A 26,186-nucleotide genomic window follows, 5' to 3' on the forward strand; every position below is an offset into this window, starting at 1 on the left:
TGATTGGACCCCTAGCCTGGGAACCAACATGTGCTGCGGGTGCGGTCCTAAAAAGACAAAAAAACAAAAAACAAAAAACAAAAAAAAACCAGGAGTTCCCGTCGTGGCGCAGTGGTTAACGAATCCGACTAGGAACCATGAGGTTGCGGGTTCGGTCCCTGCCCTTGCTCAGTGGGTTAACGATCTGGCGTTGCAGTGAGCTGTGGTGTAGGTTGCAGACGCGGCTCGGATCCTGCGTTGCTGTGGCTCTGGCGTAGGCCGGTTGCTACAGCTCCAATTAGACCCCTAGCCTGGGAACCTCCATATGCCGCGGAAGCGGCCCAAAGAAATAGCAAAAAGACAAAAAAAAAAAAAAAAAAGAATTGCCAGTCCAGAAGTTGTTACATTCTTTGTGACAATGGCTATATTGACGACTTCTGAGGGACCCAAACCTAGTGGGGGGGCGGGGTGTGTGTGTGTGTGTGTTGAGGGGGTGAGGATATGGAGGGCTTTCTGGGGAGGTGATGCCCTGGCTTTGGGGGACGTTGCCAACAAAAAAAGAAGCTGGCCATGCGGCCCAGCATGCTGTATTTAGTGAAGGCCTGAGGAGGGAAAGGCAGGAACAGTCCCGTTGGAGGCCAAGTGCGGTGCAGCAGCTCAAGAAGGCAGGTAACCAGGTGGGAGGAGTAGCGGCGGCTGAAAGGCAACTTGGCACAGTACAGCACGGGAAAGCCACAGGTCTGCGGTCTCGCGGCGCGCGCGGGCTCGTCTGGCTCCAGGGCTCGTTTCCTTGAAATCGGGGACACCGCTAACACCCCCTCACAGGCCCCTGAAAAACTCCATTTCCCGGCAGCTCCGCGCGCTGGTGCCCGCCGCCTCCTGGGAAAGGCACTGTCCACAGCTCGACGGTCTGGCCTCACAGTCCAGGGACTACATTTCCCAGAGAGCCTTGCGGACAGAGCCGGTCTTGCGCACTTTTCACTTCCGGACGCGGAAGGTTGTCGTGGAAACGCAGACGCTGCCGCGACCTCTTTCTTACCTTCTTGCGCGTGAGCATGCACTATGGTAAGGAGGGGGGGTGGGGGTGGCGACAAGGAACGGGAAGTAATCCTTGGGCAACCGGAGGCTCCCGGGTCAGGGTCCCAGGGGTAGTTGCTTTTGGTTCCTGCGTGGCGTTGTTCCGCGCTGGCCCGCGTGGCTCCCGGAGGCGGTGAGTCCGGGCGCAACGCGGCAGAGGCGTCGGAAATGCCGGGGGTAGGGTGTGCTGCTGGCCAGAGGACGGCAGGAGAGGTGGGGCGGAGCAGCAGCGCCTCTTTCGGCCGAGCCCGGACGAATTCGCGGGGAACGTGGCGCGGGTGCTGCTGGGCCTTGGAGTCCGCGGGACTCTGGCCATGCCTCCGGGGGTGTGGCCACGGACCCGCACTGGTCCCTTCCGCGGTGGGGTTTCTGCGCCTGTCTCTGGCGGTTCCCAGTTCTGTGCGGACTCGCCGTCTTTTCCACCCAGCTCCCCTAAACCATTCTCACTTGCCCTGGGAAGTCTTTGAGGATTTCCGCAGCTGAGGCCTCCTCTTTGCCCGCTCTGTACCTTCGCTCTCCTCTCCCGAAAGTGAGAGTATGGACGCACCCGGGGATAAAATCAGATCCTTAACCCTTCCAAAGGCTCTGCAAGATCGCCCTGGCCACACAGCCTTCGCATTTGCCGATTCCGCTGCCTAGACTGCCCTCCCCTCTAAGTATCATCTCAGAGCACCTGGGGGTGAGAAGCCCAGCGGTGGGGGCTGTTCGATGGGGCAACCTGGTTCTGGAGAGCCCTGACCAACCCTTTGAAGACATGCTTTGGCGTTGAAAACGCAATGATAGCAAATGAAAACGCCATTGGAGGAAAAAAATTCAGCAGTATGCAGACCTTACAAAAGAAAAAGGAGACGTCCTCCACCTCCAGTTCTTTTCCCCAGAATTGCCAGCCTAGGGGTTGGTGGTTTTCAAGATCCTCTTCTGAACATTTGTAGCAGTGGCCCTTTTTTGTCGTTTAAGTTTTTTTTTATTTTAGTATTTTTTTATTACTCAAATGAATTTATCACATCTGTAGTTGTATAATGATCATAACAATCCAGTTTCACAGGATTTCCATCCCACAGCCCAAGCACATCCCCCCACCCCCAAACTGTCTCCTCCAGAGACCATAAGTTTTTCAATGTCTGTGAGTCAGCAGCTGTTCTGCAAAGAAGTTCCGTCTGTCCTTTTTTCAGATTCCACATGTCAGTGAAAGCATTTGATGTTGGTGTCTCATTGTATGGCTGGCTTCGCTTAGCATAATTTCTAGGTCCATCCATGTTGCTAAAAATGCTGGTATTTCATTCCTTTTAATGGCGGAGTAATATTCCATTGTGTCTGTGTACCACATCTTCTTGATCCACTCCTCTGTCGATGGACATTTAGGTTGCTTCCATGTCTTGGCTATTGAAAATAGTGCTGCAGTGAACATCGGAGTACATGTGTCTTTGTGAGTTGTGGTTTTCTCTGGATAGATGCCCAGGAGTGGGATTGCTGGATCAATTGGTCGTTCTATGTTTAGCTTTCTGAGGACTCTCCATCCTGTTTTCCACAGTGGTTGCACCAATTTACAATCCCACCAACAGTGTACTAGGGTTCCTTTTTCTCCACACCCTCTCCAGCACTTATTGTTTGTAGACTTTTGGATGATGGCCATTCTGGCTGATGTAAGGTGGTACCTCATCGTGGTTTTGATTTGCATCTCTCTAATAATGAGTGATGTTGAACATCTTGTCATGTGTTTCTTGGCCATCTGTATGTCTTCTTTGGAGAACTGTCTGTTTAGATCTTCTGCCCATTTTTTGATGGGGTTGTTTCATTTAAAATTTTTTTTTTTTTTTTTTTTTTTTGCTATTTCTTGGGCCGCTCCAGCGGCATATGGAGGTTCCCAGGCTAGGGGTCAAATTGGAGCTGTAGCCACCGGCCTACGCCAGAGCCACAGCAGCTCAGGATCCGAGCCGCGTCTGCAACCTACACCACAGCTCACGGCAATGCCCGATCGTTAACCCACTGAGCAAGGGCAGGGACCGAACCCGCAACCTCATGGTTCCTAGTCAGATTCGTTAACCACTGCGCCACGACGGGAACTCCTCATTTAAAATTTTAATGTTAGTGGGATCATGTTTGGTGAGGTGGGCCACAGCTTACCTTCTTGTTTAGCGCTGTAGAGTGGCCGTTTCCCTCTGTCCGTGGTTGACCTTGACTAGCTGAGGGGAGCTGGGTGTCTCAGGCTCCACAGGAATCTTCCATGAGGGAAGACAGGCCTTGCATTGTTGGAGCAGTTCTTGCGATCCCCAAGCAGCTGCATTGCAGCTGTCCCCAGCTTCCATCTTGGCTTCCAGTCTGTCCCCCACGTCCCTCTTGCTAGGCCCCACGTACTGCATCCTTCATGTGCTCAGAGCCTCCCTGGACACCCACCTTCTGCTAGTTCCTGCCAGCACCTCTGCTTGGCTGCTGGTGAGGTCCTCTTGGTCACCGAGACCCTGGATGTGCCCATGCCCTGTCCCCAGGAGCAGTCCTCCTGCCTTGGCCGAGTCGACCTGAGTTCCTGAAAGCTTCCCTGCAGGAAGCTCTCCATCACTGTTCCCCTAACCAGATTCCCAGTGTGAGGCATCCTCATGAGGGCACAGGTGAGGAGGGTGTGGCTGGAGGTGTCCCCAGCCAGGTCGCCACCTGGCCAGGTTTGTGGACAGTTTCTCCCATGGCGAGTGGTCTTGCATGGCGTGAGTGGGTGGAGGGGTGTGGGTGGCCCATGGCCCTGATCGAGTTTGTATGTGTCTCAGGAAGAGGGTGCATGTGGCCCCAGTGAGGGCAGGGGAGGCCAGCTTCCCTAGGTCTTGCCATGGCAGCGGGCCCAGCACCCATTGACCAGGAGAAGCTCGTGATCACCAAGATGGGGGAGGATGAGGCCGCCTGCTGTGACCCCAAACCGTTCTCCAATCCTCGGCCCCGAACCCTGTCGCCTGGGCTTGGTAGGGACCCCTGGCAACGCCTCTGCAGCTTCCGCTTTGAGGAGGCAGTGGGTCCTAGGGAGGCCCTGAGCCGGCTTCGGGAGCTGTGCCGCCCGTGGCTGAGGCCCAAAGTGCACTCCAAGGAGCAGATGCCGGAGCTGCTGGTGCTGGAGCACTTCCTGGGCGTGCTGCCGCCTGACATCCGGGTCTGGGTGGCATCCCAGGGCCCTGCAAGTGGCAAGGAGGCTGTGGCGCTGTTGGAAGACCTGGCTGAGATGTCGCAGGAGGCTGGTGAGCCAAGGGAGCCAGGGCAGGACCGTGCAGGGGTCCAACCTGTGACCCGGGGTCCTGAGTGCCTGCCCCCACCGCCCCCAGTGTCCTCATAGCTGGGAGGAGGCCTCGGAAGCCGTGACGTGACTGGAGACTTTTCTGGCCTCTGAGGCTCCCAGAGGCGTGAGCCTGAGGTTGGTGTGGCTTTTCCCCTCAGGGTGCACCGGACCGTGTTTCCCTTCCTCCTTCGTCTCAGGTTCGCTGAGCCCGTGCGTGTGCTGGGCCCTGGCGGGAGGGCAAGGGGAGAGGCAAGTCCTCGGCCTCTTGGAGTCCGGTCTGGTTGGAGAGTTGAGCAGAGAGACGGCCGCTCACACGAAGGGGGCCCCCCTTGCTCTGGAGCAGGTGGAGGCAGGAGGAGGGGGCACAGGTCAGCCTGGCCGGGGTGGCTTTGTGGTTCCTGCTGTGTGACATTTTCACCCTGGGCTTCGAGGGGCAGGAGGGACGGTGGTTCCAGCCATCTGTTCACGTGGGCGTGTGTTTACGCCTTTCCTCACACACGGGTTTATGCCGTTCTTTCTGCCTGCTTGGCTGTTTGTATCAAGACAGAAACCTTAGCACTTAAACAAAAGATGGCTTTATCAAGCTATAACCTACATATCAAGACATTGTCAATTGGTGGCTTTTAGTCCATCTGCAAAGTTGTACAGCCGTCACGCGTGTCTAAGACGGTCCTGTGCCCGATAAGCCCCGTGCTCGTTAGCAGTCACTCCCCGTTCTTCCCTCCCCAGTCCCTTGGCAGCGCAGCCACTGATCCCACATTCTCATTCTGAGCATTTGATTACACGGAGTCATACGTATGTGGCTTCTTACACCCGGCTTCCTTCGCTGAGTGTGACGTCTTCAGCGGCCATCCGCGCTGTACGACGTCGGGATCTCACTCGTTTTGATGGTTAAATACTAATCCGTCCCGTGGGTCCCCCAACTTTCTGTTTATTTCCTTACCAGGTAATGGATATTTGGGTTGTTGGGTCCTCCTGGCTGTGGGTAGTGCTGGTGTGAATTCCGTGACTCTATCTGTGCAGGCAAATGCTTTCAGAGTCTCTTTGGTTACATGCTGAGGAGTGGAGTTGCTTTATCTCATGGTAAGTGATTGGCCTTAGAAACTCACAGGAGGGGCTAGGAGAAGGGGCTGCCGCGGGTGGTGCTGGGGTCCCCCGGGGCACATGAGGAGGCTGGTTCTGCACATGTTGGAAAAGTTGCAGACTGGATTCCGCTGCCCTGAGGAAAACCTTGATAACGCAGGTCTGGTTTTCACCTAGGCGTGAGCGTGAGGTGCACCCGGTCCTCCCTGGGTGCCTGGCTGTAGTGCCGGACTCTCTTCTGAGCCCGTCGCCAGTGTTTTGAGATTGGCTGTCTTCTGAACAGTGGCCAGCATTTGCCTCCTTAGAGGTATGTTCCCTGCTGCTGGACAGATGCTTAGCTGATGCACGCTGTTAAAAACAGACATTGCGTCATAGCAGCGTGGGTGTTGGAACAGCAGCCTGCTGGTCACTGAGTGGACTCAGGCCTGACGCTTCCACGGGTCCTGGGGGACACGTGTGGTTATGTCCACGCAGCCATGAAATCACATGGTTTCAAGTTCACCACAATTCACATTTACATGAAAACTTCCTTTACTGCGTGCCTTTACCTTCTCTCAGCCCTGTGGGTCCCTTCAAGGTCCCAGCCTGAGAGGCTAGAGGTGCAGCTGAACCCACCCTAAACCCAGGTTGGGACTCAGTCCCATGTGCCGGGACTCAAACCCAGTCTAAATCCGAGATTGTGTCTTGAACCCACAGTTTTAAATGAGGATCACTCACCGGGCATATGGACTCACTGAGGTTCAGATTCTTTATGCCTCCACGCAGAAGGAATTCAGTGAGAGACAAAGTGATGGGCAAGAAATCAATTTATTAGGATAGGACACTTGGGAGAGAGGCAGGAGGGCAGGCACGGAAGCTCTGCCCCAGGATCCAGTGGGTCACAGTTTTATCCTCCAAGGGTCATGGGGGTCGGAAAAGACCAAGCCTCTTCCTCTTTCTTCGAGTAGTAGCTCCTTGGTATCTGGTCCTGGTGCTTATTTAAATCAGCAGAAGGGCGGGCTTCAAACTCCTGCCCTTGGTCTGAAGCTGAATGCAGGCCTCATCCCCCGCCCCACCCAGCAACTTGAGGCAAGTCTCGTGCCTCCACTAGTCCAGCAAGCCTGCCTTGTTCTGATGGCTTTCTGGAGCAATTATTAATCTGCGGTGATCTCCCAAAGGTTGGTCTTCTCGAGCTCTCATGGTCTTGGAGGCGACTACCGTGGCTCTCGGGGAGTCCAGGGTGAGGTCCTGAGCTCTTCTGTGCATGTCACTGTTGCAGGGATTTGCAGGAAGGAGTCCCAGGTTTTAACAAGGCTGTTAGGCTCAAGGTTATAGTTTATTACTGTGAAAGGGTCCAGGTTAAAGTCCGCGTGGAGAAGGGGCCTCGTCTGGGAGGTACCAGCCTCGAGAGTCCAGGCGTCCTTTCCTGTGGGGGCCTCTGCGCTGCTTTGTTCCCGGCATTGACGAGCAGCGACAGGCGTGGGGTCTTCTCCAACAGGGAGGCCCCCCGAAGCGAGGTCCGTGACATAGGTAGGGACCGTGGCTTCCCTCAGTGACTCAGCCTCAACCTCCCCCCCAGGGGTCAGGCTGATCCTGTGTGGCTCGAGGTCTTCAGCATAAGTCACATTGTCAGCAGAAACTATCCGCTGTGACCCGAGGCCTTAGGTAAGCAAAGACTTAGGCGGAGTCTTCCAAGGGCCGGCCGTCCCCTCCCAGGAGCAGGTCAGGGGTGGGCTTTTGTTAGGAGTGTGCAGGGCGTGGGCCGCTGAGGCCTGCTGGGTCAGCCGTGCACTGCACACCCAGCTACAGCTGAAGGAAACTTCTTTTTTTGAGGGGGGGCTTTTTAGGACCACACCCTCGGGACATGAAGGTTCCCAGGCTAGGGGTCGAATCGGAGCCATAGCTGCTGGCTTACACCACAGCCACAGCAACACCAGATCTGAGCCAACTCACTGAGCGAGGCCAGGGATCGAACTGACATCGTCATGGATACCAGTTGAATTCGTTTCCACTGCGCCATGATGGGAACTCCTGAAAGGTGCTTCTAATGGCCGTTCCCGTGGCATTTCAGTGACTTGGGTTTCGGGCCTTGGGTGTGCTCTGGAGGATGTGTGTGGGGTCAGAGTGGCTGTAGGTCAAGCCACGGCAGGGTGATCTGTGTGAACCAGAGGGCAGGCCCATGTCAGCTCAGGGTCCCAGGCCAGTGTCCAGCCCGAGCAATGCTGGGGGACCTGGGCCTCGTGTTAACCTCCAGATTGATTCATTGGCCTGGGTGCCTGACCCTTTTGTCCCCAGGGTGGGGCTTCAGACACTAACACTCCCCCCCGCCGGTGCTGACCCAGGCCCCTCCTGAGGAGCAGCCGCCTGGAGACCTGGCAGAGCTGGCCATGCCCTCCCCAGATGGAGTCAGGTGAGCTGTAAGTCCCCCAAAGCCAGCGATGCCACATCCTGCTGAAGCCCCACCGCTTTGTTCACTACAGGCCTTGGAGCATCACGTTCAGCAGCTGTGCCCCGCCCCCCCCGCCCCTGCCCTGCCCCACCTTGGCCTTGGCCTTGGCCTTGGCCAGGAGCCTGCCTTGCACCCTCACTCAGCCCCTGGGGCTGAGGGGCTGGCCCTCCCCAGGCTCCCATTCCGTGAGTGTGGAAGAGGTGGTGTCCCCAGGGCACAAACTCAGGGGCATAGGAGCAAGGCTGGCCCCGGGAGGGTGCCTGGTCTTGGCTGCTTCTGGCTGGGGACAGACAGTGCAGCTGGGAAAGGCAGAATCCAGATTTTTATTATTTATTTATTTATTTACTTTTACTTTTTAGGGCCGCGCCTGTGGCCTATGGAAATTCCCAGGCTAGGGGTCTAATAGAAGCTGTAGATGCCAGTCTATGCCACAGCCACAGCAATGCCAGATCCTTAACCCACTGAGCAAGACCAGGGATTGAACCTGCGTCCTCATGGATACTAGTCAGATTCGTTTCTGCTGAGCCACGATGGGAACTCCAAGAAAAAAATTTTCAGTGTAATATATATGCCTTGTGAAGTAATTCAGACCTTAACAAAAGTATATAAAAGTCCAGCCCTGGAGTTCCCGTCATGGCTCAGTGGTTAACGAATCCGACTAGGAACCATGAGGTTGCGGGTTCAAATCCTGCCCTTGCTCAGTGGGTTAGGGATCTGGCGTTGCTGTGAGCTGTGGTGTAGGTTGCAGACGCGCCTCAGGTCCCAAGTTGCTGTGGCTGTGGTGTAGGTCGGCGGCTACAGCTCCGATTCGACCCCTAGCCTGGGAACCTCCATATGCTGCAGAAGCGGCCCAAGAAAAGGCAAAAAAGACCAAAAAAAAAAAAAAAGTCCAGCCCCCACATGGTCTGCCTTTCTGGAGATTAACCGCTGTCCTTCCTCACCTCACAGGTACACATACACACGTGTGTGTGTGTGTGTTTGCACCTCCTCTCGTGTTGGGGTCCCTCCCTCTCTCCTCAGCCACTCTGTTGGGGTCGTTTGCACAGCACAGCTGGGGCGCGTGGGCCACTGTCCGCTTCTCTTCCCGGAACACACACCTTTGCTGGCTGCTGCCCCCTTTGCTCTTTGTCCTCTGGATCAGGGACCAAAGCTCAGCCCCGGGTCCCAGGGCACTTGAACGTGTGTGGTCCTGGCGAGGGACACGGGGCCTCCTGCCTGGCTCGGGAGGGAGGACCCCACCTTGGCCTCCCCCTCCCCGGGTCTTCGGAGATGCTGTCAGACCTGGAGCTGCGCGAGCTGGCTCAGCAGGGGAACCTCCAGGGCTGCTTTCCTGTAAGACGCCGTCACACATCCCTAGAACAGCACTGGGCTCCGCAAAATGCTGCCCCACGGGGGGAGGCCCTGGGGCCGGGGCCCGAGGCGCGAGGCTGACAGGCTCCTGGCCTGCTTCTCCAGGAGCCCGTCGGCACAAGCGTTTCCTCCTTGCGCAGAAAAATAGAACAGAAGCCACGGGTCCTGACACCCTTGACCACATTGCCCCAAGTCTCTGCAAGCTTGGGACGGGGTGGGTGTGGGTTGTGACTGGACAGCTTGGTCCTCTCCTCTCCCTGCTGCCAGGAAGCTCAGAGCTGAGGTTTATGCACCATCGCGGCCCTTCCTGCGCCCGGCCCAGCCACGATGTGCCGCTCATTTCTGGTTTCAGTATTTAGTCTGACGCCCGTTTGCGGTGTATCGGGCCGCCCTGGGTCCTCCAGGAGGCCGGTCCGTAGGTGACTGGGGATGGTACTGCCAGCGGGGCATCCTCATAAAGTGGTGGGGGTTTCCGAGGCTTGCTGCCATCCCGAGGGTGAAGTTTATTTAGTCCCTGGGACCAGAATTCGTCCAGTGGGAAGTGAGCTTTGTGGCCACAGGTGACCGGGAATCTGCTACCTAAAGAGGGAGCCTAGTCAGTGATCTCTGATGGGTTTACCCGGTCCCACCGGTAAACCGTTTCCTTCCCATTTCACAGCAGGTCGGGGCTGGGGCGGCCCTGAAATCAGAACACACAGGGCAGGAACAGAAACATTCTTTTGCGGCGTCTGGAGAGAGTGATGTGGGCCCAAAGCCGTCCCTGAAGAGGCCGCGGAGTGCCTGCCAGCGCCCAGGTGCCAAGCAGGACGTAAGGCCATCAACCTGCAGGTGGAGCTGGAGGTGCTACAGTGCTTTGAAGCTGGAGAGATGCTCAGCAGAATCGGGAAGGCGCTGGGGCTCTCCACCTCCACCGTGGCCACCATTTGTGACAAGGACAAGATCTGAGCGAGTTTCCAGGCGGCCACCCCGCAGGCGGCCACCAAGCTGACGCACAGCCGCCGCCTGGCGATGGAGAACACGGAGCGGCTGCTGAGCGTGTGGATCGAGGACCAGAACCAGCGCAACACGCGGGGCAACATGGTGCTTGTCCAGGAGAAGACCGCAGCCTGTTCGAGGAGCTCAGGCGGCAGCAGGGCGAGGGCGCCGAGTCGGAGACCTTCAGGCCTGCCAGGGCCGGTTCAAGGTACGCTTCCGGCTGCGCACCCTGGGGTGGGCCGACGAGGCGGTGCGTGCAGCCCCTGGGGCGCGTGCAGGTACTGTGGGCCGCGCAGGGTGATCCAGGAGGGGGACTTCACGGCCCGCCAGGTGTTCAGCGTGGAGGAGACCCGGCTCTTCTGGAGGCGGCTGCTGGATGGGACGGTGCCTTCCGCCCGGAGGAGCGCCCTGGGTTCACAGCCCCCCAAGATCTACTGACTCTGCTGCTGGGCAGCAACGTGGCCGGTAGCTTGAAGCTGAAGCCGCTGCTGGTGTACCCGGTGGAGAACCTGCGCGCCCTCAGGGGCTTCTCCAAGCCCAGCCTGCCCCTGCTTGGCTCGCCCACAAGAAGGCGTGGGTCACGGTGAGCCTCTTCCCGGAGTGGTTCGTGCACTTCTTCCGCCCTGCGGTGGAGAGGTACTATGCCTGGCACGGGCTCCCGCGTAAAGCGCAGCTTGTCCCGGACAGCGCTCCTGGCCGCCCTGGAAACCTGGACGACCTCTCCGACCACGTGGGCGTGGAGTCCCTGCCCAAGGATACCACAGCCCTCATCCAGCCCATGACCCAGGACGTGGTCGCCACCTTTAAGGCCTGCCACCTGCGGAGGGTCTTCCGCCTCTTGGCCGCGAGGGCCGGGGGCACAGGCGAGCCGGGAGCGGCCCTGGACGTCTGGCGGGACTACTGCATCCTTGACACCGCCCCGTACCTCTCCGTGTCCTGGGAGGGGTCCCGCCCTCGTCGCTGAACAGTGGTTGGAGGAGGCCGTGGCCCGAGCGCCTCCAGCACAGAGTCAGCGGCCCCCAGGTGGAAACCCTCCCACAGATCTGGTGGGACATCCAGGCGCTGGCGCACCAGGTGGGTTTCAGGGAGGTGGCGGAGGCAGAGGTGGCCGAGCTGCTGCAGAGCCGTGGCTCGGACTGGTCCAAGAGGAGCTGGAGGAGCCGGAGCCGACTGCCGAGGAGGAGGGCAAGGCCAGCCCCGCCACCGCCGCCAGCTCACGGCTGAGCACTTGGCCAGGGCCCTGGCACATTTCGATGCCCGCCTGCACATCATCAGGGACGACGCCTCCAAGCTGGAGTGCAGCCTCCAGGTCTGCCGGGGTGTGAACAACTTGATGGGCTGCTGTGGGCGCATTTCAAGGAGAAGCAAGGCCCCAAGTAGTGGGGTGGGAGGGGTGGGGAAGGAGGGGGCGTCCTCCCTCGCCAGCTCTCACTTGGAAGTGACACTGGTCTTCGTGTTTCCATCTCATTAACTCCTCAAATGTCTTTTGTCAGCAAATAATTTATTATCTCCAGTGATCTCAAATACATGGTTTTAGAAGCCTCGACGAATGCTCAGTGGTTCTGTGGTGTCCCGAGCCCTTTGGAGGCATGCATCTATTTCCTTGTGGACACCTGTGAGGAAGCCAGGCTGGCTGGGCAGCGCCCCTGGCATGCTGCTCCTGGCACCTTGCTCACTGCACTGAGCCCTCCCTTTATTCCGAGGCGGGGCTCCCAGAGCTGGGTGGACATCCAGTCCAGAGAGGAGTTGTGCTTGTTTTCTGGTCCTCTCACTCTTCTGCTGGGCTTCAGGACCCACAGAGGACAAAGGCTGACCCAGGTGAGTGCCCAGAGAGACTCGGGGGTCCCGCGAGTGGGCCTGGGTAGGAGTGTCTGGCCACCCCCCTCCCAGCTCTGTTCCTACAGAGCCCCAGTGCCTCGTGTCACCCTGTTCTGTTCTCCAAAATGATGCTGAGCCCTTGTGGTCGGGCCAGGGGAGGGAGGAGAGACGCCGGCTGTTGCGGGTGAGCTGGTGAGGCAGCGCGCCCCCCAGCTCCTCGCCCCCAGCGTGGGGCATCTGCACAGCTGCAGGCACCTGGGGCCAGTTCTCCCCCTCCTCTCTCCGGCCCGCCCTCCTGCTCTCCAGTTTCCGTCTAACCCCGCCAGGACCCATTGACACTTCTTTCAGTGGACATGGGCTCCTGCAGGTCGTGGTGCCACTGGAGACAGGGCCCCGGGTCCCACTGGGAAGACTGGGGGTCACTCGATGCCCCACAGAAGGAGGCCTTTGGGGACCTGCCCATCTGGGTAAGGATGTGGGTTCCAGGCAGGCTTGGCCTGACGGCCGGATGCCACGGGGCTCTGTTAGAGGAAGCCTTATCTGAGCCTGCCTTCCTTCTGCAGGAGTTGGGGCGGGGGCGGGGGGGGGGTAGCCCAGGAGATTGGTCTGGGGCTAAACTGGGCCTGAAGCTTTTGCTGGGGAATGCAGATGCCCTCACGTCGCCCATCTGCCATCGCACACACCTGTGCACACCTGGCTGAGGTCTGCCCAGACCCAACCTCAGGTCACACACACAGCTCTGGTCCTGCTGGCTGGACCTCTTGCATCTGAGCAGGTAACTTCTCCCCCAACTCTTGGGCCATCTTGGGGACCTGCAGCTCTGGGTTCTTCTGGGAGTGGGAGCACCTGACAGGGCTTCTGGGCATCTCCTCACATTTGCCTTCTGCCCCTGTCAGCGCAGAACCACAGTCAGAGGAGAGGCTGACTGTGAACGCCACCTGGGTGCATCTTGCTCAGGGAAGGGAAGGGTCAGTGGACCGTACATGGGGGCCGCATGGCCCATCTCCACCCAGGGGTCCACTGAGGGTCCAGCTGCCCTGCGAGGGAGACCTGGCTGAACGTTTTCACAAGCTGATACCCCTGCGCCTGGGTTGCAGCTTCCTGCTCTTGTCACCGCTCCCAGCCATGGCCAGGAGGACCTCAGGTAGGGTGACACTTCTGTCCCTGATGGAACCTTTTACTGTGTAAAGAGAGAGGGGACAGTTCCATGTATTTCACAAGAGACACGTACAGCGAGGTAGTCAAACAAGCGAGAAACACCCGACTGGACGGGAGGAAGTCCTCCCTCTGGCTCTGTGTGTTGAAGCGAATTGATGCTTTTTGCAGCAGGAACGAGGAGGTGCTGATGGTCCCCAGTCAAAGACAACTTCGGATTTTGCTGCTGCGTCAGAAGAGGGGGGTGTCCGACATGCTGACGATGCCCGAGGCAGCAGCGGGCTGGGGGAAGCCCATGACTTCGGCAGAGCCGAGGGCAAAGCACGAGAACGTGACTCAGGAACCTCTGCAGAGGAAGGTGTGGTGAATCCCGTGGTGTTTTCAGGGACCAGGGGCCCCTGGTGCCAGGGTGGCCTGGTTTACTGCTGATGGGGCAGTTCAGATTCGTCCTGGGCCGCCAGGCTTACAGCACCAGGTCTGTCCAGTGGAGGCCTCTGACCTGCAGAGGCGCCGTGCTTGCGGCCCAGCGTCCTTTCCATTGTCCACACTGGGGCAGCAGAGGTACTGGTGAGGTGAGGGGGGCACTGAAAGCATGTGGGGTGGCCAAGTGATCGAGATCGGGAAGCAGCGTCTGAGCCAGCACCCTGGCGGTGTGGATTGGGCCCCAAGGTGTGCCCGACACGCTTGCACCCTGGGCTCACCAAGGGAGCCAGTGAGGGCCCAGGGGCTGCACCTTGGCGATGAACCGCAGCCTGTCCCCGAGGGCACCTGGGGCTTGCACGGCCAAGCGGTGTTTGGCTTCAGAGCGGGCCTGTCGGGGTCCTCACTGCCCAGCGGGGCGGTCAGCCAGCTGGGGACGAAGAGGACCCGGAGCAGGAGGGTGGACGTGCCAGCGAGCGCGAGCAGCGGCCCCGCCACGTGGCCGGCGGGAGCCCCGCTCCACCGCCTGCTCCTGTCTGAGAGCAGAGCCTCGGCCTCCGCTCTGGACCCTGCCGGCCGCTCCCGGGAAGGCCTGGTGTCCGCGATGAGGTCGGGTTTCCAGAGGGGTGTGGATGGGGGGAGGCAAGCTCCGAGCTGCCGCAGGCTGGGAGCAACTGGCCTCTTCTCCCTGAGTCAGTTCACACCGAGGCGGAGGGACGCAGGGCCCCACACAGAGGGTCACGAAAGGTCATCGGTACCAAGCCAGGGGCGCATTTCCTCGACGTCCAGTGGCCTGAAACAGCGGCCCCCAGCTCTCCGTTTCTCTGGGTTGGGCACCGAGGAGAGCTTGCCGAGGTGGTCCTGGCCGGGGTCTCTCACGGAGCTGCGGTGACGGCGGCAGCTGGGGCTGCGTCGGCGGAGGGAGTTCCTGGGGCTGGGGGGGTGGGGGGGAAGCATGGTGAGAAAGCGTCTCCTGTGGCCGCAAGACTCAGTGAGGTGCTGAAGGTAGTCGGCGAGCCTGACCCAGCCTCGGGCTCAGCCGGTGCCCGGGGTCCTGGCTTCTAGCCCCAAACCCGGGACAGGGAGTCAGGCTGCTTGCCGAGCTCGTGGGCTGATGCCCAGACTTCCACGTCTCCCCGCCTGGGCCCTGGTCCAAGTTCCTTGTCCGCCTCTCTGGCCGGAGCCCCAGGGAACCCCCGGTTGCAGTCTCAGTCCTCCTCGCCCCCTGCCCTCCCCTGCAGCTTCCTCCTTCCCTGTCGGGCTCTAACTGGAACTAAGGGGAACCGAGTGGTGCATAAACGCTGCTCTCAGATCAGTCCTTCAGTATTGGTGGTTTTCTCCACTGTGGGGCCTGCCAGGCGCCAATTAAGTGTGAGATGCACAAAGGGGCTGTTCGAGGGCCGGGAGCAGTGCTGGCAGCAGCTCCTTCAGCGGGCCTTCAAAGAGGCTGCTCTGAGCACGCCCACATCCAGGATTTTGTGGTCAAACATGTTTACAGTGAATTTTGAGATGAAACGAGGTGACTGTATGTGTTATCTGTCAAGGATTCGGGAAATAGTTGGCAGTGGGGATCCGCAAGTGAACTTACCCTGACCTCTGACGTCCAGTGTGTCTACCTGCCAGCCTGCGATTTCTTGCCTCCCTGCCGTTGGGTGGATCGCCCATACCTTCCGTCTGGATCATGCTACAGCTTTTTCATGACGTCATTTCTTTTCTTTTCCGTCTGTCTGTCTTTTTAGGGCTGCACCCACGGCATATGGAGGTTCCCAGGCTAGGGGCTGAACTGGAGCTACAGCTGCCGGCCTACACCCCAGACACAGCAACACCAGATCTGAGCCGCATCTGCAACCTACACCACAGCTCCTGGCAATGCCAGATCCTTAACCCACTGAGTGAGGCCAGGGACGGAGCCTGAATCTTCATGAATACTAGTCGAGTCCGTTACCATGGAGCCATAGTGGGAACCCTATGAAATCATTTCTTTCTTTCTTTTTTTTTTTTTTTTTTTGTCTTTTTAGGGCCGCACCCATGGCACATGGAGGTTCCCAGGCTAGGGGTCCAATCAGAGCTACGGCTGCTGGCCTATGCCACAGCCATAGCGACACCGGATCCTTCACCCACCCAGGGAGGCTAGGGATCAAACCTGTGTCCTCATGGATGCTAGTCAGATTTGTTTCCACTGAGCCACTACAGGAACTCCGAAATCTTTCTTGAAATGTGTCATTTCCAAAAATGTTGAGTTTCTATGAGGTACAGTTTTCAGAAAATCCAGGCATTAGGGGGCCTCCTCATGCATTGCTGACTGAGGGTGTTGGCACACATGCCTGCTTCTTGGTCCCACCTGTCTCATCACTGTGCCAGGTCCCACAGGAGCTCGGAGGGGCCTGGGGACAGTGGAGGGCCGGCTGACCTGGGACTTCCCCTCTCCTGGGCGCTCGTGGCCAGTGCCATTTCTCTGTCCTGGGAGCACCCGAAGCCGGGGTTTCTGCTGTGGATCTTCAGACTCAGGTCACCCCACCTCCACCTGCTGGATGAAGTCCTGTAGCTTCCAACACTCTGGAAGAAATCGTCCCTCTATGATCCTAACGCTCCTCCTTCTCCTACATCCTGCAATCCTCCGGCTTGTCTATAAACACAGGCTGGTGTCCTCCTCACCTGCCACCTGGCTTTGGGTGTGAAACCATACGGGACCAAAAGCACTGTCAGATTCCATCACCGTTCTAGTTATTGGGAAGCAAGGTAAATACATTCTGACTACCGCACGCAGTGAGTATGAGATCAACTAAAACAAACTGACATAAAATTTGAGTTTTAGGGAGTTCCCGTCGTGGCGCAGTGGTTAACGAATCCGACTAGGAACCATGGGGGGGCGGGTTCGGTCCCTGCCCTTGCTCAGTGGGTTAGGGATCTGGCGTTGCCATGAGCTGTGGTGTAGGTCGCAGATGTGGCTCGGATCCCGCATTGCTGTGGCTGTGGTGTAGGCCGGCGGCTACAGCTCTGATTCGACCCCTAGCCTGGGAACCTCCATATGCCTTGGGAGCAGCCCTAGAAAAGACAAAAAGATGAAAAAAAATTTTTGAGTTTTAAATAAAATCAGTACGGAGTTCCCGTCGTGGCGCAGTGGTTAACGAATCTGACTAGGAACCATGAGGTTGCGGGTTCGATCCCTGACCTTGCTCAGTGGGTTGACGATCCGGCATTGCCGGGAGCTGTGGTGTAGGTTGCAGACGCGGCTCGGATCCCGCGTTGCTGTGGCTCTGGCGTAGGCCGGTGGCTACACCTTCGATTAGACCCCTAGCCTGGGAACCTCCATATGCCGTGGGAGCGGCCCAAGAAATAGCAAAAAGACAAAAACAAACAAAAAGAAATAAATAAAATCAGTAGTTTACTTATTTAAAATAAATTTTATTGGCATATAGATGACTTACCATGTTGTGTTAGTTTCAGGTATACAGCCGAGGGATTTAGTTATACCTACGCTATGTTTACTCCTCTTCAGATCCTTTTCCCATGTAGGTTATCACCGAATGTTGAGTCGATTTCCTTGTGCTGAACAGTAGGTCCTCCCTAGTTGTGGATTTTATGTGAAGTTGTGCGTAGGTATCCATCCCGCCCTCCCGACCTCTCCCTCTCCACCAGGGGTGCCCTTTGGTAACCGTAAGTTTGAGATTCTTTTTTTTTTTTTTTTTTTAGAGATTCCATTGCTTTTACATAACAAAGATATTTGCACAAGTACTTAATGCCAAAATTGATACTCCTTTTAAAATACATAATGTAGTTCACAGGTTATTCTTACCAAATGTCATCATATCCGCCAAGCTGTGAAACCTTAGCAAAGCTTCCTGCTAACTTTGTTCGCACCAGTCAACCTCTGTTGCTCCCGCCAGGAGGTCATTGTCCAGCGCCCAGGGTCATCTTCCACTGCCGGACCCTTGGGAGGGTTTTGCCGCCTCCACACATGTTTATACAGAGTGCGTTCATTCATTCTCCTCTTCGTAGCCATTTCCAGGTCTTTCCTTTTGGGTTCCGCCAAGGGTAAACTTGACCACACCTTCTGGAACATGTTTAGGACTCTTCAGTGTGTGCCTAGAAATGCAATTTATGAGATATTACTCAGTTTGATCATTTTTAGAGCAAATACTGGACTAGAAGGAAACCTCTAGTCGTCCCCTAACAGCACACGACCTCCCTGATACCTTCCCCATGGCCTCCTAACCAACCGGCTGGTTTCCATAGGAATAAGTTACTTTGTTTTTAGGCTTTATTATCCCCACTTTATTTAATTTTTCTTTTAAACAATTTTTATTTTTTCCGTTATAGTTGGTTTACCGTATCTGTCCATGCTCTACTGTACAGCAGTGACCCGGGCACACACACATGCACACGTCCTTTTTCTCATGTTATCCGCCATCGCGCTGCAGCGCAAGTGTCTAGTGCATGAATCTCGGTTAGGACTCTTGAAGTGGCAGGTCTTTTCCAAGGTCAGGCTCTCAGCTGCTTCAGCCCCGTCCAGTCCCTACAGATCTGCAGGCACAAGCGCTGCTCCCACACTGCCCATGACCTCCACTCTCGCTTTATCAAATCCCAGTCCTGGCCTTGCCTCCAGTTCTTATGGATCTAAATGGCCGCTCTTGGAACCTCCTAGGGGTAGGTTCACACTTAGCAGCCAGGCTCCCCTGTTTCCGCAGGACCCCCCATCCCACACGGCGCACAGCACGTAAGGAAAGGCCCCTCTGCTCACACACGGTACCGTTTGCTCAGATCGACAGCATCGTCTGGTTTCTGTGCAGACGTGGCACAAGCAGAACAGGACTCGTGTTATCAGCTGGGAATCCTAGGACAGTCACACTCTAAGCGACACAACTCATTTCCGGTATCACGCGGTTATTGACTGGGACGTCTTGAAATCTCTGCTGCCTGGATGGGGGATGCTGCGTAATAGTTATGAACTTGTTGTCTTATTCTGCACACCCAGGTTTAAATCTTGGGTCTTGAATTTGCTTTCTGGGTGAGTTAGGGATAAATGTATAAGCATGTGGTCCTTTATGTGAAAATTGTGACAGTTTACCTCTAGAAGAATTGAATAAGCTAATGCTGTTATAGGGCTGGAAATAGTGCATGGCAGATAGTAAGGACTGAAAAGCTACCTTTAGTACTTATGCCATTTTGGGGTCATGGGTATCAGAGACTGACCTTGGCCCACATTATGTTTTGTGAAGTCTGTGATTCTGTTTCTGTTTTGTAAATAAGTTCATTTGAGGAGTTCCCGTCTCCTGGCTCAGTGGTTAACGAATCCGACTAGGAACCATGAAGTTGAGAGTTCGATCCCTGGCCTTGCTCCGTGGATTAAGGATCCGGCGTTGCCATGAGCTGTGGTGTAGGTTGCAGATGTGGCTCAGATCCATCGTTGCTGTGGCTCTGGCGTAGGCCAGCAGCTGTAGCTCTGATTCGACCCCAAGCCTAGGAACCTCCATATGCTGTGAGTGCAGCTCTAAAAAGACAAAACACACACACACACAAGTTCATTTGTATCTTTCCTTTCTTTTCTTTTCTTTTGGCAGAACCAGCAGCCTGCAGAAGATCTGGAGCCAGGGATTGAGCCTGCACCACAGCTGCAACCCAAGCCACAGCAGTGAAAACACTGCATCTTTAACCCTCTGCACCACCAGAGAACTCCATGTATCATTCTTTATTAGATTCTACATATAAGAGATACCATATATTTACCTTTCTCTGCCTGACTTACATCAGATCATCATTATTAACATGATAATCTCCAGGTCCATGCATGTTGCTGCAAATGGCATTATTTCATTCTTTTTTGTGGCTGAGTACTATTCCATTGTGTACATATGCACTACATCTTCTTAATCCAGTCCTCTGTCCATAAACATTTAGGTTGTTTCCATGTCTTGGCTGTTGTGAATAGTGCTGCAGTGGACATAGGGGTGCATGTGTCTTTTCGACTTATGGTTTTCTCTGAATAAATGCCCAAGAGTGGGATTGCTGGATCATTTGGCAGTTCTATTTTTAGCTTTCACAGGAACCTGTGTACTGGTCTCCATAGTGGTTGTACCAACTTACATTCCCACCAACAGTGTAGGAGGGTTCCCTTTTCTCTGTACCCTCTCCAGCATTTATCGTTTGTAGACTTTTTGATGATGGTCATTTCGACTCGTGTGAGGCGATACCTTATTGTTTTGAATTGCATTTCTCTAATAATTAGTGATGTTGAGCATCTTTTTATGTGCTTTTTGGCCATCTGTCTGTCTTCTTTGGAGAAATGTCTATTTAGATCTTCTGGCTTTTTTGATTGGGTTGTTTGGTGTTTTTGATATCGAGCTGTATGAGATGTTTCTATATTTTGGAGACTAATCTCTTGTTGGTCACTTCATTTGCAAAGATTTTCTCCATTTTTTTTTGGTCACACTTGAAGCATGCCGATGTTCCCTGGCCAGGGATCAAACCCACACCACAGAGCTGTAGCAGTGACAATGCTGCTTAACCCACTGAACCACAAGGGAACTCTGATTTTTTTCCCATTTTGTGGTTTCCTTTGCTGTCCAAATGCTTTTAAATTTAATTAGATCCTGGAGTTCCCATCATGGCTCAGTGGTAACAAATCTGACTAGCATCCGTGAAGATGGGGGTTTGATCCCTGGCCTCACTCAGTGGGTTAAGGATCCAGTGTTGCTGTGAGCTGTGGTGTAGGTCACAGACTCATCTCGTATCTGGCATTGCTATTGGCTGTGGCATAGGCCAGCAGCTACAGCTCTGATTCAGCCCCTAGCCTGGGAACTTCCATATGCTGCAGATGTGGCCCTAAAAAGACAAAAAAAAAGTTTAATTAAGTCCCATTTATTTATTGTTTTTATTTTCATTACTCGAAAGTGGATCTGAAAAGCTTTGCTGTGGTTTATGTCAGAGAGCATATTGCCTGTGTTTTCCTCTAGAAGTTTTATAGTTATCTGGTCTTACATTTAGGTCTTTAATCCATTTTGAGTTCATTATTATTATTATTATTATTATTATTTTTTGGTCTTTTCTAGGGTCGCTCTTGTGGCATGTGGAGTTTCCCAGGCTAGGGGTCTAACTGGAGCTGTAGCCACCGGCCTACTCCAGAGCCACAGCAACACAGGATCCTGCAACCTACACCACAGCTCACAGCAACACCGGATCCTTAACCCACTGAGCAAGGCCAGGGATTGAACCCACAACCTCATGGTTCCTAGTCGAATTTGTTAACCACTGCACCACGACAGGAACTCCTTGAGTTTATTTTTGTGTGTGGTGTTAGAAAATGTTCTAATTTTATTCTTTTGTGTGTGTGACTCTGTCCAGTTTCCCTAGCACCACTTATTGAAGAGACTGTCTTTTCTCCACTGTATATTCTTGCCTGCTTTGTCGTAGATCAATGAACCAGAGGTGCATGGGTTTATCTCTGGGCTTTCTATGCTATTGCACTGATCTATGTTTCTGTTTTTGTGTTAGTACCATACTATTTTGATGATTGTAGCTTTATAGTATAGCCTGAAGTCAGGTAGCCTGATTCCTCCAGCTCTGTTTTTCTTTCACAGGATTAGTTTGGCTATTGGGGTCTTTTGTGTTTACATAGAAATTAAATTTTTTTTTTGTTCTAGTTCTGTGAATAGTTCCATTGGTATTTTCATAGCAATCGCTCTAAATTTGTAGATTGCCTTGGGAAGTATAGTCATTTTGGCATTGTTGATTCTTCCAGTCCAAGAAAATTTGAGTTTTAAGTGCCAAGAAACTTATTTACATTTTTCAGTGTGATTGTTCAAAAAAGGGGCTTGAGGAGTTCCCATTGTGCCTTAGTGGTTAATGAATCCGACTAGGAACCATGAGGTTACAGGTTCGATCCCTGGCCTTCCTCAATGGGTTAAGGATATGGCATTGCCATGAACTGTGGTGTAGGTTGCAGACACGGCTCAGATCTGGTGTTGCTGTGGCTCTGGCATAGGCCCGTGGCTACAGCTGTGATTAGACCCCTAGCCTGGGAACCTCCATATGCCACGGGAATGGCCCAAGAAATGGCAAAAAGACAAAAAAAAAAAAAAAAAAAAAAGGGTGTGTGTGTGAAGGATTCTTATATTACAGCTATTTTTAGGCAATAGGCCAAGTCTCTAAGTATCGACCTTGTATTTCTGGTAGACTCCATATTGAAGCCACACGTGGTCATTTTATTTCCCCAGTGTGCAAATGTTTACATGTCCTGATTCCTTGCTCATGTGCTTTTTATGCTCATCTCAGTGGATTTCCTCCTGCTGGTCTCCTTTTCATTCTCAGATAGATGACTCTGGACCACTCCTATATACTCCTCGGTGTTATATACACCCTCTAGAAGTTTGCACATGTCTTAGTCTGAGAATTTTAATTTTACTGTAATTATGTGTTAATGGGTTTGTCCCTCTAAAATCAGAAAGGGGAGTTCCTTTTGTGGTGCAGTGGCTAAGGATCTGCTATTGCTGCAGCTGTGGCATAGGTCACCTCTGTGGTTTGGATTCAGCCCCCAGCCAGGGGACTTCCATGTGCTGCTAGTGCGGCCATGAAAATCAATAAATAAAAATAAAATGAAATCCAAAATGAAGTCTGATCTGCAATCACTGAGTTGAGAATAAGCGGGCGTTCAATACAGTGAGTGAATGAGGAGAAAGCTTGAGGCTTGGTGAGCAGAAGCCACCCACATGCCCTGCTCCGGGTGGGCAGGTGTGGAGGTGTTAACCACCGTGGTCCCAGGTGGGCTGGTTGGTTTCTCGGGTGTGGCGATGCTCTCCCAGGCCTTCGGATTCCCTTCCTGGTCAGTGCAGATGGTGAAGTTCAAGGGCCCGTTAATTCCTGGGCTCACTGGGGCAGCTGCAGCCCAAGCACAGCCGTGCTGATTTTCACATTTTCCAGAAGACCGTCTGGATGCCGCGGCCACAGGCTTCCGCGGACACGGCACTAACAACAGCGAGTGTACTGGGCTGAAGGCTGGGCCCCTGTTCTGGGTGGGAGCTGGTGTTACGGGAAAGCGCCCTCCTCTGCATCTGCAGCTCCTCATTTCTCATCGGGTGCAGGCTGAAGCCCCCAGACTTGGTTCTGTCCAACGTGGCCGCGGCTGCCCCTTTTGTTCTTCTCTCCAAGGGGACCCCCGAGTGGTGGAAGCTGTGGGACTTCCAGGTGCCCTGGAGGATGTAGCACCACCTGTTGCTGGCACAGGTTCCTCTCTCCGTACCACCTGCTTGCCGAGCTGTCTCCAGGCTGTCCCTCAGCCCCAGGAGCAGGTGCGGGCAGCCCTCCGAGACGAGGTCAGAGGATATAGGCTCCGGCTGCTTCCCCTGCTGGCTCAGTCAGACAGTCAGTGCCTTCTTTCCCCTGCAAATAAGTGTCTCCTGGACTGTGGCAGTGTTTCCAGAAGACTGTCCTCTTTTGCCAGTGCAGGTTCTCCCTGTGTGGAATAGCTGCCATCCCACTGTCCTTGGTGGGAGCCGTGTGAACAGCCTTTGTGGTCTTAGCATCTGTGCAGTCACCGCCGGGGCGCGGGGCGTGTCCACCACCCCAGCCTCACCCCCAGGACGCCTCCTGAGATGAGGGCCACTCACCCATCCTGCTGTGGGCAGCCTCATCCCCTCTTCTTTTCTCAATCCCATCTCTGTACTTGAGTCTTTTTGCTCCTGCCTGTGGCTGCAGCTCACCCTCTGGGCTCTTGCCTCACGGCTTCCCTCCCTCAGCCCCAGAGCGCTGTTGCTTCAGAAGAACGCCAGGGCCCTGGGATTTTGCTTTTAGGCCTCTCCTCTCTCTTGCCTGCACGTCTTCCTAACTTTCCTTCCTCCCAGACTTTCTGTGTATGTTTGCGTGTGTGTGTGTGTGTGTGTGTGTGTGTGTGTGTGTGTGTCTTTTCAGGCCGCACATGTGGCATATGGAGGTTCCCAGGCTATGGGTTGAATCAGAGCTGTAGCCAGCAGCCTATGCCAGAGCCACAGCCACAGCCATGCAGGATCCAAGATGTGTCTGTGACCTACACCACAGCTTACGGCAGCTCTGGATCCTTAACCCACTGAGTGAGGCCAGGGATCGAACCTGCGTCCTTGTGGATACTAGTCAGATTCGTTTCCACTGAGTCACAATGGGAACGCTTCTCCTCCATGTTTTAATGATGTTTTTCCTTCTCTTCTATGTAATGGGGGCAAAGGTGGAGGTGGTTGGGCAGAATACTATTGGGATCTTAATAAATGTCATTTTTTTTTTTTTTTTTTGCCATTTCTTGGGCCGCTCCTGTGGCATATGGAGGTTCCCAGGCTAGGGGTCTAATCAGAGCTGTAGCCACCAGCCTATGCCAGAGCCACAGCAATGCGGGATCTGAGCCGTGTCTGCAACCCACACCACATCTCACGGCAACGCCGGATCGTTAACCCACGGAGCAAGGCCTGGGATCGAACCTGCAACCTCATGGCTCCTAGTCGGATTCGTTCACCACTGCGCCACAATGGGAACTCCAATAAATGTCATTGTTGTAACAGGAAATTGAGTGACATAAAGTAAGAGCATAGCATTGGCATTTATCAGGTGTATTTTTTGGATCATAACACTTTAAGGCTGTGTGATTTTATTTTATTTTATTATTAATTTTTGGGGGGCCATGCCCTCAGCATGTGGAAGATCCCAGGCCAGAGACTGAACCCACACCACAGCAGGAACACTGCCAGATCCTTAACCCACTGAACCACAGAGGAATTCCAAGGCTGTATGATTTTTAAACATACCACTTAACCATTCCGAGTTTCAGTATATTTAACGTTGTAGAACTATAGTAAAGATAAATGTGACACTGTATTAAAATCTATGCCTTGGCATCAGTATCTACTGCTTTATGTCTTATTTACTCTAATGAGCAACATATTTTAACAAACTACGTGAGCCGTGTTTCATTGATCGCATATTCGGAGATTCTATGTGCAGTATTATCATTAGCATGACTCTTTAGTGTGTATAATACCTTTATTGTTATTTTCCATGTGGATTATGCCAGTCCGGTATCATCCCCTGATTAGCCCCAGGTCATAAAGCAAAGGAGGACAGAACTCCAGAGCCCTGGGGTTTTGAGTAGGTTATTGGCCAGCACTTGGATTCTTTCCATAACTCAGTGTTGCACAAACCTATCAGCAAAGAGCATTAGCTGGGAACTCCAAGAAAACAGGCAAGAGTCCATCGCCTCACTCAGTGTGGAGTAATACGCCACTCAGAGAGGCATAAGATGTGATGTTTGGGAATTCCTGTCACTCCGCCCAGCGTATCTTCAATGCACAGAGATTTTCCCATTCCCCCCTCAAGGAGGGGGAGCCCGCAGAAAGGCCTTCCTGCCCACACCGGGGGGAATCAGATGCTCGTCAGTGTGTGTAGAGGCATAAAGCTCAGATAAGCTCACGTTGAAGGTTACAATGTAGAGATGGGGGGTGACCCCATTCACAGGCACGGTCTCTCTCACTGCACTGGGGCCTCAAGCAACTCCAGACTGATGCCCGCTCAGTGTCCATTCTTTTGGGAGAGGTCTCTCCTTCTCTTGTGTTTTATGAAAAGTCATGGCTTTATTTATTTACTTACTTATTTTTTTTTTGCTCTTTAGGGCAGCACCCTACGGCATATGGAGGTTCCCAGGCTGGAGGCTGAATTGGAGCTACAGCTGCCGGGCTACGCCACAGCCGCAGCAACGCTGGATCCCCAAGCCACTGAGCGAGGCCAGGAATGGAAACCCTCGCATCCTCATGGACACTAGTTGGATTCGCTTCCTCTGTATCACAAGGGAAGTTCCAAGGCACGGCTTTAAGTGCCTTTGGCCCAGCTTGGGTCACGTTCTCATCCTTGAAGCCATCAGAGCAAGCAGAGGATGAAAAATGGGGTTGGCCAGATGTGGATCATACGCCCGTCTTTAAGGTGGAGGGAACGTTGGGTCAGCCCTCTGGAAATGTTTGGGCTGGAAGCAGGTGAGATGTGGTTCCTAAAGGAAAGCTGAGGACAGATGCTGGATGAGGGGAAGCTTCCACATCACCGACAGCTCGCTGCTCAGCCCAGACTCTGAAGCCCGGGATGGAGGGCGCTCGCTCCATTAGGATCAGGGACTGCAGTCACCCATCCAGGGCCCTTGCCGGCCTCCCATGACAACAGCGGTTTTGTCGGTGATGGTAGACTCAAGGCCTGGGCATCAGGTCCTTGCATCTCAGAGATGAGCCCTGAGTTGCCCGTGTGCCCATGGAAGACACACAATCCTCATTCCTGTCCCTGGAAGGTGGGAGCCCGGGAGACACACGTGTCCCTTGGCCACATGAACCACCCATCCATGGAGAACAGATTCCTTCATTTTTAGGTCTCTCTTCTTTACAAAGAGAAGAGACCAAATGCTAAGAAGTCAGAGAAGATGCAGGGGACTAAAGCCTTTTTCTACAAACAAGAAACAGAGGACATGGAGGGGCCTTTGTCCTCAGGAGGGCCCCATAGGGTCCTGCTCAGTTTAAACCCCCCCTTTTCTTTGGTACTCCTCAGTCCTGATGTGAACAGGGGGTGGGACAAGAAAGAAAATTTTGGATAGAAAGGTTAGTCATAACCTCATCAGGGGAAATCCACTTTAGACCCTAACTCTAGAATAACCTG

At 54.3% G+C, this 26,186-nt stretch overlaps 2 protein-coding genes across 16 annotated transcripts in view; both read left to right on the plus strand.

Moving 5' to 3' along the window:
* The window catches only part of LOC110261339 (zinc finger protein 444), a 996,914-nt gene extending 985,222 nt beyond the window's left edge, over positions 1-11,692 (plus strand). For 2 of the 14 annotated variants that reach the window (XM_084962426.1, XM_084962431.1), the window contains exons 1-6: positions 972-1,189; positions 3,543-4,274; positions 4,359-5,395; positions 5,573-5,702; positions 9,832-10,356; positions 10,479-11,692. In XM_084962426.1, coding sequence (XP_084818552.1) covers positions 10,182-10,356; positions 10,479-10,735 — 432 coding nt within the window. In that variant the 5' untranslated portion in view covers positions 972-1,189; positions 3,543-4,274; positions 4,359-5,395; positions 5,573-5,702; positions 9,832-10,181 and the 3' untranslated portion in view covers positions 10,736-11,692. Of the gene's footprint in view, positions 1-971; positions 1,190-1,433; positions 5,703-6,953; positions 8,196-8,642; positions 8,711-9,831 lie in introns of those variants that run through there. The other 12 variants (XM_084962433.1, XM_084962421.1, XM_084962432.1 and 9 more) reach the window with 12 other exon arrangements.
* On the plus strand, positions 11,642-19,555 carry LOC146402522 (uncharacterized). Of its 2 annotated transcripts, XM_084962436.1 has the most exons (6): positions 11,642-11,966; positions 12,334-12,433; positions 12,615-12,741; positions 13,064-13,110; positions 13,293-13,479; positions 19,103-19,555. In XM_084962436.1, the coding sequence occupies exons 2-6, from the start codon at positions 12,393-12,395 to the stop codon at positions 19,175-19,177; spliced, it is 477 nt and encodes a 158-aa protein (XP_084818562.1). In that variant the 5' UTR covers positions 11,642-11,966; positions 12,334-12,392; the 3' UTR covers positions 19,178-19,555. The 2 variants fall into 2 exon arrangements, 1 of the variants encoding a protein (XP_084818562.1); XR_014806876.1 differs by lacking the exons at positions 11,642-11,966; positions 12,334-12,433; positions 19,103-19,555 and having other exon boundaries at positions 12,528-12,741; positions 12,863-13,110.
* Positions 19,556-26,186: the final 6,631 nt, after the last annotated feature.

This window comes from Sus scrofa, chromosome 6 (genome assembly GCF_054392235.1).
Source record: "Sus scrofa isolate SSC_HxYL_T2T_F1_AM1 chromosome 6, Sscrofa_HxYL_maternal_Yorkshire_Landrace_v2.0, whole genome shotgun sequence".
Taxonomy (NCBI): domain Eukaryota; kingdom Metazoa; phylum Chordata; class Mammalia; order Artiodactyla; family Suidae; genus Sus; species Sus scrofa.